This window comes from Photinus pyralis, unplaced genomic scaffold (genome assembly GCF_008802855.1).
Source record: "Photinus pyralis isolate 1611_PpyrPB1 unplaced genomic scaffold, Ppyr1.3 Ppyr1.4_unclustered_Scaffold8227, whole genome shotgun sequence".
Lineage (NCBI taxonomy): Eukaryota > Metazoa > Arthropoda > Insecta > Coleoptera > Lampyridae > Photinus > Photinus pyralis.
In genome coordinates this window covers 49,581-61,606 of record NW_022172337.1, presented here as the reverse complement: position 1 = coordinate 61,606, position 12,026 = coordinate 49,581, and the positions used below count along the sequence as shown (strand labels likewise).

At 38.0% G+C, this 12,026-nt stretch overlaps 3 protein-coding genes across 5 annotated transcripts in view; 2 read left to right on the top strand and 1 right to left on the bottom strand.

Moving 5' to 3' along the window:
- The window catches only part of LOC116182961 (beta-1,4-glucuronyltransferase 1-like), a 53,190-nt gene that overhangs the window by 17,599 nt on the left and 23,565 nt on the right, over positions 1-12,026 (bottom strand). The gene's annotated exons all lie outside the window — the stretch shown is intronic.
- LOC116182962 (argininosuccinate synthase) lies at positions 708-2,482 on the top strand. Its single transcript, XM_031503538.1, has 5 exons — positions 708-1,147; positions 1,200-1,445; positions 1,498-1,905; positions 1,953-2,193; positions 2,242-2,482. The coding sequence occupies exons 1-5, from the start codon at positions 977-979 to the stop codon at positions 2,439-2,441; spliced, it is 1,266 nt and encodes a 421-aa protein (XP_031359398.1). The 5' UTR covers positions 708-976; the 3' UTR covers positions 2,442-2,482.
- Positions 6,530-7,550, top strand: LOC116182963. The gene is made up of 3 exons (XM_031503539.1): positions 6,530-6,590; positions 6,654-6,875; positions 6,930-7,550. Exons 1-3 carry the CDS (start codon positions 6,537-6,539, stop codon positions 7,383-7,385), a joined length of 732 nt encoding a protein of 243 aa, XP_031359399.1. The 5' UTR covers positions 6,530-6,536; the 3' UTR covers positions 7,386-7,550.

Here is a 12,026-nt window from a genome sequence, read left to right as displayed (position 1 = left end):
TCGTCGAAATTAGAATTTTCTTCGGACCCCCACTTGGACCCCCATCTATTTTCTCTTTCGTGATAAGAATTTAGAAAATTGTGCAATATCGGAAAGGGCATACCCCAAACCTATTCAAAAACGTGAGAAGTAAGAGTTACAAAGACTGGGACTGTAATTCTTATCTAGATTCTTATGGTTGAAAAGAATTGACGAAGGAATGCAAATTTGACCATTTTTTTAGGGACGAAAAAATCGCTTGTATCTTTATAAGTAATAATTTGAATGGTCAGGGCAAATTTCAAACGCACTTATTTGAATGGTGGAGACGAGAAGGGAGGAAAGGAGCATAATCCCTATGAAACTTACCTTTTTAAAGGTCTACATTACTGTTATGTTACATAGTTCAAGTGCACTTTCATCATATTATCCCTGTATGTCCTTCTTGTGTTCAAAAATTTATTTTGAAACCACTCTTTTCATGTCTAAACACTCCCACATCTTCTTTTTCTTGGTTCGTGGCTTAATTAAAAACAATGACACAAACGCTACAAATATGTTGCATTGTTGTTAATCATTAATTTAGGATCTGATAATGTCAAAGATCACCACAAATTCGCAAATTTGGTTGCGTGGAAAAATGCCAAACTAAGGTATCTACCTATGGCCATTACCAAAAAAATTAAAGCTGTACTGTGTATGTGAATGTACATACCAGCACACACATTTTCTTATGGCTTTGTCAAGCTAAGGCCTCGATGAAAATTGAGGTATCACTATGTTGGTAATTATTTAGTGAAGCCATGTACCTACGATTTTCCCCCGAAAGGCTGTATCAAATAATCGACTACTCACATAATTATAGATACACAGTGCCGGTGTTTGCGAAATCTTAGGGATTTTACAAACTGTCAACAGTTATCATTTGAACTTTAAACGCGTAGTCACTAATCAAAAGTTACATTAACAAACCTCAAAATCAGTACGTGACTTAGCAATGAAAAGAGAACGTGTGATTTTGGCCTATTCAGGTGGTTTAGATACAAGTTGTATATTGAAATGGCTACTAGAAAAAGATTACGAGGTTATATGCTACATTGCTGATGTTGGGCAAGATGAAGATTTCGGCGCAGCCAAAACAAAAGCGCTAAACATTGGCGCGAGCGATGTATGTATCATTTATTGTTCAATTTTTATGTTAATAAGTATATGATCATTAGGTCATAATCGACGACTTAAAAGTTACGTTCGTCGAAGACTATATTTTTCCAGCAATTCAAGCTGGTTTGCTATACGAGGCTAGGTACCTTTTAGGCACATCATTAGCCCGACCGTGTATTTCGACTGGTTTAATGAAATGTTATTCCCAACACAATGCCCAATACATATCCCATGGTGCCACTGGAAAAGGGAACGATCAAGTTCGATTTGAGTTGTCGTGCTACTCAATGTGCCCTTCACTAAAGGTAACGACCCCGGTATATGTAAGTGCACATCTTCAGTTAAGCTAATTCGTAGGTGATTGCGCCTTGGCGTGATCCGGAGTTTACCTCAAAGTTTCAAGGAAGGAAGGATTTATTGGAATTTGCGGCTAGAAATAAAATTCCAGTTTCTGCAACGCCTAGCGCTCCTTGGAGTACTGACGCAAATTTAATGCACATCAGCTACGAATCGGGAATTTTGGAGAATCCTTCAAACGAAGCTCCCGCCGATTTATACACGATCACGTCAAACGTTGAGGAAACTCCAGATGAGCCCTGTATTCTTCAAATTAGTTTCAAGAACGGCTTACCGACTAGTGTAACTTTCAAAAACAATCAACGCATAGAAAATTCTTTGGAGATGTATATGAAACTCAATGGTATAGGAGGAATACATGGCGTGGGAAGGATTGATATTGTGGAAAACAGGTTTATTGGTCTAAAGGTACTCTATTAAAGTGTAATGGCAGATAAGTTACCCTCTTTTTACAGTCGAGAGGAATCTATGAAAGTCCCGCAGCCCATATTATGCATGTGGCCCATCAAGATTTAGAAATATTCTGTTTAGATAAAGAAATTTATAGGATTAAACAAAGCTTATCCGATAAATTATCGGAATCTGTGTACAATGGATTTTGGTTTTCGCCCGAAGCGGATTACTTAAGAAAATGTATTTCAATTTCTCAAGAAATGGTATCGGGCACAGTCAAATTAAAAGTGTATAAAGGAAATGGTAAATTGGTCTGGTGTACTTTTAATGTTTTATGTTGTAAATTTTTAGTGTTCGTTTTGGGACGTTATTCCGAAGTTTCTTTGTACAACGAAGATTTGGTATCTATGGATAGACATTCTGATTTTACTCCCTCAGATGCAACCGGATTTATCAACATTCACGCTATACGCTTGAAAGAATACTTTCGTTACAAGAAACAAAGAAGTATTAAAGAAAATGTATCTGTAAATTGTGAAATATTGAATTGATTGATTGATTCTATAAACGAAATAACAATTAATTAAAGAAACTCCAGATGCATAAAAAACGGCTCTCGAAAAATTTAACCTATCAATTTTCTTAGGGAAACGGTAAAGCACACCTCGTACTCGTGGCCGAAAAACTAAACCTTATAATATTTCCAGTTAGCTATTGTGGTGTTGTAACCTGACGCTTCAGTTCGGTACTTTTTCCTCTCTTTTATTCCAAAAAGTAAATCGCGACAGAAATCATGACTTCCATTGCCGTAAATTTGTCACATGGCTATCATATAGTCAAGCATATAGTGTACCCATTCCTAACCTCGACATTTTTTTTCCAAAAAGCTATTTTGTGTTACATTCCTCATTCATGTTCAAATTTTGCCCAAGATGCTCCAATAGGGAACACCTCTGGCAAGAGACAGGCCAAGGCTCTACTAAAGATGCCCTACCTTAAAATAGCTACACACTTGATAAAGTTTAGTAGGAATGATATACAGGGTGGCAATTTGAAAACTTACCACCCCCATGTCTTAGTAAATAAACGAGATATTTAAAAAAATCAAAATCCCATCCCAACTTTTAAATCTTAAATAGTGACCCCCCATGTGTGATACGTCGTTGGAAAGCTCTGAAAAAATGCTCTCCAACCATACCAAATAGCATTACATTTAGGTTAGTAATTATCGTGCAAATGAAAAAATAAACTAATATGATACATTTTCTAAAGTTGGCTTTTATTTCAATAAATCTTCAAAATAGTTTCCGTTATTGGTAAGACAGTAGTATAATCTATTCTCAAACTCTTGTTGAACCTTTTCAAATGTTGGTTTTGCAAAATTTCGACATTCTTGAATTATTCTCTGTCTTAGTTCGTCTATGTTCGCCGGTTGCGTTTGAAATACGACAGATTTCAAATATATCATATTAGTTTATTTTTTGATTTGCACGATAATTACTAACCTAAATGTAATGCTATTTGGTATGGTTGGAGAGCATTTTTTCAGAGCTTTCCAACGACGTATCACACATGGGGGGGGGGTCACTATTTCAGATTTAAAAGTTGGTGTGGCGGGGGCGCAGGGAGTTGGAGGGAGTGCATCACCAACTATGTCATTGTGATTCCCCCTCCGAATTACCGCAACGGATTTTGATTTTTTTTATATCTCGTTTATTTACTAAGACATGGGGCCTGGGGGGCGGTAAGTTTTCAAATTGCCACCCTGTATATATCAAATAATAAATCTTTGCAAGTTCCCGATTGTCATTTTAATTTCTTTAAAAATGATTCGATTTTGATTAAATGTTGATGAGACGTTCGGATCGATTCTCAGAAAATGGCTAGGTACTAGGAAATTTCCCTGAGCGGCTAGGGAGCGTGGCCGTGCTCTACCACACGGTTGGACGTAGAGCATCGTGCCGTCGACTAATGGGGGTTGGGATAGTTGCGGCAAGTTTCGCCGGGGTTGAAGGAATTCCTCCGATGACCACCGGGGTAATTGCCGTATGAAGCGAAACAAATTAAAAAAGTCCCACCACGCAATTCGTTCGTGCAATTCGCGAAAAAGTGCTTCCGAAACTTCTCCCGCGCCTCCTCATCTTCCTGACGTCCTCCTCCACCTCGGGAGCGCACCATGACACGGTGCTTCGGAAGAGCCGTCAAACTACAAAACCGCTAACTCGATACGCCCCCCTCCGGTTTGAGGCGGGTTCGAAGCGGCACGATGCCTTCCGTCCGTTTCGCCCCCTCCACCTTACCGAAAAACCGTTTCCTATTTTCCCCCGAACAAAAACAGTTTTACCCCCGAAAAACGCATTTTTACTCGAGAAATTCGAATGAAGAGACACCTCCACAATGAGTCTCGAAGGAAATTCACTTTACAGAGGGTGCCATGAGAAAGAAGACTCTTCTCTGCATACACTGTGTCACTGTGAGGGATAGGCACCGGTTCCTTGGGGGATGAAACTGCACTCGGCTATGCCACAAGATGCTGCTACCAGGAGGATTCTAGATTTCTTCAAAAATATTGATCCACATCCTAAGGGATTGAAAGTAAATCTAGAGAGTACCTACTGTGCGATCAAAAATGAGTTGCTGTCGAGTCACCCTTGGAACTTTTGTTTACATGGGAAATCGTATTTAACTTGAACTTCCAAAGGCGACTCGACAGCAACTCATTTTTGATCGCCCGTTACAATATGCACTCGAATATGCCTCTGTGATTAATACCTTCAAACGACAGGTGTCGATCCGATTTATGTAACACGCAAAACAAAAAATGACGGCCCTTCAACTACGAGCGCTTCCATTTGGGCTAACCGACTCGCCTGCTTCGAGCTCTGTCAGTATTCGTCCGGTTTATTTACGTAATGTAATTAACAGCTATTGCGTTTACACCTCGTTTTCGCAGATGGTATAACCGGCCATTATGACTCCGATTTTAAACTTTAAGTTTGTCCCCCAAATATCTCGCCCCGTACCGTCATTAATTACGTAGTGTAACGAAACACCCACTAGGCTCTCTACACTTTTCGCATTTCAGGTAAATTTAAAATTGCATATGTACCGCTTCGTACGGAAAGTAGACGTGAGCCAGTTTATTAGCGATAAACGTGCGCATTTAATTTCAATAATCAATCAGCCAAATTCAAGGGTTCATTTATTTTTTTTATATTGTGTTCTACGGCATCAATTGCATGATTAGTAGCCATTAGTGTTTATAGTTTTAAGACAATCTTACTTTCTTTATTGTCTAATTCTTGATTAATCCCTCCACTTAAAATCATCCTTATTGTTGGCACTTTTCTCTTATATATAAAAAGTGATTAAACATTATTATATTTGCATGCATATACAGGTTGTATCAAATTTTGTGTTAAGTACAGAAATCTCGCTTATTAGCATAGATAGAGAGTTGGTTAAATAGACAAAAATGATCCTAAAGTTGCGACTAAATAAAATCAAAAAACAAAATTTACCCCCTCTAAAGTGTCCTAAATATGGCGAAAAATAACATAATTGGCGTTTTTTATTATTTTTCGCTTTAAAATCGTTATTTAGGGAGGGATTTAAAAACCAAACAGACTTTCTTTAGAGAACTTTTCATGTTCTTTTAGATGATGAAATGAATTTTCGTTATCTTTAATACTTTATTTTATATCGATACCAACTTCTTACTGTATGGCATGGTGTATAATAAAGACAAGTGTTCGTGCGTTTGCCTCGTATCAGTGAGGCTCACGGAATTGGAGTGAGTGGTAGCGAAGAGAGATGCAGTAAACGTTCGCACGGTGGGTACTGTAGTGTATAATTTGACGATGACTGCTCCGAAACGAAACGTTGTATTCTACTTGTATTGAAAATCTCTCAACTCTCTGTCTTGTAGATCTCCGAAAGTCCGAAAAGCATGATAATAAATGTTCATCAACTTAGCGAGGCAACTTCAAACAAATAGGTGGTGACTAGACTATACTAGCATTTTCCGTTGATTTTAGTTGTGGAAATAAAAATTTTGCCGCTCTTATACTTTTCTCGAAAACGGATGTCTCGCTAAGTTGATATCAACTTTATCGTCGTGTATAATACCAAACTTTATTTTATAGCAGAAGTCATATAAATCATTGTAAAGCTTCTGCTAATTCTGATTTTAATTTAGAGACGTCAAAAATAGCAAGCTTAGGTTCTACCGTCGCGTCGCGATTGTTGCTATAGAAACCGAATTGTCATATATTCTGGATGTTCTGGACGTATATCGTGCATTTGCAATAGGAATGACACATGTCATTAGAATGCACACTCACATATTTCACTTTATGGTTAAAGTGATCACTTTAACCACTGTTACTGCTAAAGAGAGACTTGTCCTACTCATTCAAACCTATTAAAATGTCATTTTATCATATGCTATAAAATAAATTGACATTTTAATACGTTTGAGTGAGTAGGCTACGCCGTTCTTTAACCGTAAGGTGATCACTTTAACCGTAATAGTACATAAAGTGAAACAAATGATTGTGCATTCTAATGATATATGTCATACTTATTTCAACTGCACGATATAATAGTATATTATGAAACTAGTTTATAATGCAAGGGATTATGGCATGAGTGAATGTTTAACGCATGAGAAGGTTTTGCTGGCGTATTTTCTGGATCAGGTAGATCAATTAGACTGTAAATAATTATATACCTAATTGTAATTATTGTTTCTTCCGTTTTAGTCAAAAAATTACAAGTCCTCGTCATTGTGGTGCATGTACTCCAAGCTGAAATGTATGTTACGAATAAAAAATGACATTGACATTAGCCAGTTTTCTAAACTTTCTGCTTTTTTAAAAAAGTGTTCAGTTGGGTATTCAGCAGAAAAATCTTTGGTGTTCTCAAAGAATCAGTTAATAAATTTTTTGACCTCGGCTTGTGACGAACAATATCTCCTTATGAAGGTGGGTGGGTTTCTCTTATTGCTACAAAAGGTTACTATAAAAGTATGATTTTAGGTTGTTGCAATATTTGGATTATTTGGTGCTTGCAGAAGGATAGAGTTTTACAATTTATGTGTAAGCGATGTCCAAGAAGAGGGTGCAGTTTTTGTGGTGAATCTCAAAGATACGAAAACACATCGACCCAGAACATTCACAATTTTAAATGATGATAGCATGAATTACACTGAGCTCATTAAAAAGTACATAAATTTAAGACCAAAGCATGTTAAAATAGAGAAGTTCTTTCTATTCTATGGTGCGGGAAAGTGTACGTGTAATCCCATTGGCATCAATACCTTTGGTCAAATTCCTCGTAAAATTGCCAAATATCTGAACCTTCCTAATGCAGATCAGTTCACTGGTCATTCATTTCGCAGAACGTCTGCTACAATCCTTGCAGATAGTGGCGCAGACATTCGAACATTGAAAAGACATGGTGACTGGAAAAGCGATGCTGTTGCGGAAGGGTAGGTATGTGGCGGATTCACGAGAAAACAAGAACAAAATTGCTAGAACCTTAGGATCTGTTAACACTGTTAGCTGCCAGAGAATCAGGGATTTGGCATCTTCATCAACTATCTCAGTATCTGGAATTACTAGTGCATCATCGACTACAAATGAATGTGTTCTTCAATCTAGTTCAGACATTTCAATTTCCGGAAATTCAAATTGTACTATTACTATTAACATTAATAAATAATATATCAACAATCAGCCTAAATTTGTTGTCAAGGCGACTTTATGGCACAACTTTATGGCAGGTGCCATAAAGTGACGGATTATTAATGATTTTGACATTCATAATCATAGCATTCTAATGCTAGTCGGCGATAAAATGAAGTTTAGAACTTATAAAAATTCTGTTTCTATGTAAACGATCGCGACGGCAGAACCTAAGCTTGCTATTTTTGACGCCTCTAGGTAAATTAAATTCAGAACTGTCAGAAGCTTTACAATGATTTGTATGGCTTCTGCTATAAAATAAAAATAAAGTTTTGTATTATAGACGACGATAAAGGAAAACTAATCATCTCGTGAAAGTTAATTCACTTGTGTCCATCACTCAATGGTTAAAATATCCCTTTATCGTCTTGTATAGTAAATGACTATTACATTTTTTGATTTGTATAAAGTAGTGGTCGGTTATTTTTAGAAATGTGCTTAAGGAATATTGTTTGACATAATTTTAATGTTCCTAAAGGAATCGACCACCCGTGAAAGTTATTTTTTTCGAGAGTGGAAGGGGGTGGGCGCTAGTGAGACGAGAAAGAAGGGAGCTGTGACCAAATTTTTGGACAAATTAAAGTACGAACAGTGAAGCACGCGGAAACCGACTACCGGAAGGCGACCAGTTACAACGTAGGAATTAGTATAATTAAAAAGTTCTTGGTAAGACTAGACCGGTGGGGACCTAATCAGTTTCGGTGTTGATAGAGTCGCTGCGGCGGTATTTAAAGTGCGATAAGGGAATCAAAAGCACAGTGCGATTTGGTTTTAAATTCCGCGTGTATAGACATTCAAGGGTTGGGCTCCATTTGAAACGCGCCCCTATTTTGCTACAAACGTAAACGACTGTTCGTATTGATAACGACAGATAGGGCCATAGAACCAAAGAGGTAGTTGGACAATAGACTTTCTGATCGCGGAGTAGCATCTGAGAACACCCTCACCTACAAACTCGCCTATTGTGGTGAACCAATGGTGGATTATTCGGATCCCTGCGAATGCGATCATTGAATGTTAAAATATGGCCGGCGTGAATAACCCTTCTTCAAATAAGAGAATGGAGATATCGCTGAACTTAAAACGGCCGGTGTGAGTAGCGACGGGGGTAAATCCCCAATGGTCGGCGAAGTTGGCCTGTGGTGGAATGAATGCAATGGTAGATCCAAGCGAGAGTTAGAGACGGATTGATAAGACTCAACGGCTAGTGACTAAGTATTCAAACACACTATAACTTCACAAATTATGGGTTATGATTCAGGAGATGATTGCAAAGCTCGGCAAAGAAGAGACGCTCAAGTCCATTAAGGCTATGAGCGGCTCTACAATGTGCCGGAAGTGCAAGGTCGCCATCAGGCCTTCTTTTTCCATTTCTTTTTCAATAAGTCTGTGTAGTGCAATACCAAAAATACTGACGGAAGTAAATCTGGGGATTATTTACGAAATAATAACAGAGTTAGTTTGTTTCATTTGAATTTATATTCAGTGTTTTTCCTTTAAGATTTGTTTGGAAATGCGTAATTCTTGTTTAAATAGTACCGCTTTGTAATTATTCAATTTAGATACGGTGCTAGAAGTAAGAGACATCTGGTCAAATTTGCGTGTTTATAAATGGTTACATCTGGTCGTTTGCGATAAGAAGTTTTATTGTTAGACAAAACTAATTAGCGCAGGTGTTCTGGTGCTGATGACGAAGATGGAGGTGTTTCGTGCGTTTCACGTTGAAGAAGTGTGGACGTTTGGCGCGTTCCATCGTGATTAGAGATTTATTTAAAAATTCTTAAAGGAGTTTATTTGTTTACGCTAAATTCTCGGGCAGTCAGCCCTGTTTGTTTCGTTGAACACGGACTTCGTCATTTTTTATAATAACCTTGTGCAGAACCCAGTTAACCACATCGGAGTTTAACGGCGTGTTGTCCGATTACGGAAAAAGTTTTGTCAAGTTGAAAAAGCAAGCAGTTCGGGGGGAATTTGGTTCGGGGTTATTGCCCTGTACCGTACCTCGTTGCATCCCCTTCCCACGCTTTTCCACATCGCCTTTATTTTTTTTATTAACGTGTTTCTTTTAATGTGTTCTTCTTTACACTCCCTTCATCAACTTCTCTTCCTTTCCTTTCACATTATTTTTATTACTTATATGGGTCAAACTTGGTTGAGCATTCTTCCAATAATCTTCATACACGCCTTACGCCCTCTTCGTCCGCTTTCTCGCTGCCTTTATTTCTCCGCGTTTCACAGTCTTTTACACTTATATGGTTCCACCACGACTTTTCTTTCTCGCTTAACAAAATTAAGGATAAAATATCCTTAATTTAAATACCTTCGGTATCCTTAAACGCGCCCTCTATTTGCAAAATAAAATAACGCCATTCTAATTCAATTCAACCACAGATTAACTACAACTTTTATACTTTTAAAAAAGGGCTTAGACACGCTTTTTTGGTGATATCTAATGCCGATTTTAATTATCTATCTGAGGGTATTTTAGCGCATTTTTTAAGAATGTATGCAAGGTGGTCTTTAAATGTTTGTGTGTAGAGCCTCCTCCCCTTATAACCCAACCATTTACTAAGCTATTTCGGTTTAAAAAAATGCGCTTTATCTGCAGAAGTGCACAATTTATACTTGTTTTATTTGTTAAGATATTTAAATGAAATTTTGTATGTAGGCACCTCAAATGAAAGGTGACCGTCACGACGTAGCCAATTATCGACCAATATCTATTGTGTCAGCATTTTCTAAAGTTTTTGAAAAATGCTTCGTCACACGTCTGTCCCACTACTTTGATGACTACTGTTTACTCTCTCCAACTCAGCACGGCTTTAGAAGCGGCAAATCTACCACTAGCGGCATGGTTGACTCGACCAACTGCATATATAAATCCCTTGATGAGAAACTGTATACCTTGGGCATATATTTTGATATGTCCAAGGCGTTTGATGTTGTTAACCACCAGCTACTTCTGGACAAATTGGAGTTATATGGAGTCGTAGGCAATGCTCACAGTTGGATTTACTCCTTCCTGAGCGGAAGGTCTCAATATGTAGATATACCCGGCTCAAGCGTGCAGTCCAAATCTAAAACCTACAGGCAATCATATGGTACACCACAAGGTTCTACGCTGGCTCCGCTACTTTTCATAATTTTTGTAAATGACGTCGACCTTACGTTCAATAACCGCAATGTTACCATCTGTAAATACGCAGATGACATTTCGCTCATCATCTCCCATGAGAACCTCAACGCCCTAGTAGATACTGCACATCACGCGGTGGACAGAATGTCCAACTGGTGCTCTACGAATCGACTAAAAGTTAACGACAATAAAACAGCTATTGTTTTCTATCGTAATGCCCGCACACCAAGATACAACACCCCCACAATATTCATGAACGACCAAGCGCTAATACAGCGCTCGTGCGAAAAATTCCTAGGGGTCCTGTTACACGAAAACCTTAACTGGACACCACACATCGACACAATCTGCAGAAAACTTCGGACGGCAAGTTACGCGGTACTCTGCATTCGTGACCAAATATCTCAATCGACGCTATTGAAATATTATTACGCCCATGTACAGAGCCACCTCACCTATGCAGTTATTATCTGGGGAAACTCGTGCGCTTCAAGACGCATTCTTGTGCTGCAAAAAAGCATTATCCGCAGAATGTGCCGCGCTGGAGCCTATGACCACTGCCGAATTCTCTTCAAGCAACTGAAGATATTAACGATTTATTCATTATACATATACAAGTGCGTTGTATATGTTTATGAAAATAAATCACAATTCACTGCCAACAAAGACGACAATCGTAGAATGCTAACACGCCACTATTCGAATCCCTGTGTCCCTCACCATGCCACTTCACTTTACGAACATTCATCAAGATATATGGCTACAAAACTTTTCAACCATCTTCCACCACATATTCGCAACTGCACCTCCTCGAGGGAGTTCAAGAAAATGGCCCATAACCTGTTCGTCGATCACCCCTACTACAGTATTGGAGAGTATTTGGTTCAAAAACTGTGATATACTTATTTTTAATGTTTGTTTGTTACTGTTAATGTACTGATATGTCTCCCTGTCTTTTTACACTTATTTGTATGATCACTATAATTGACAATCCAATATTACTTAATGTAATCGAAATGGAATTAAAGAAAGAAGAAGAAGAAGAAGAAATAATAGTAAAACAAATGCCGAATCAAAAAATTGTTTTGCGCATGCGCAGTCGGGATTTTTGTTAAGATATTTATATGAAATTTTGTACGTACCTAGGTACATACCTCGAATAAAAGTAAAACAAATGCCGAATCAAAAAATTTGTTTTTTACATAGTGATTTTTACTATGCGTTTCCATGGAGTTTAGTCCTGTCTATGAACA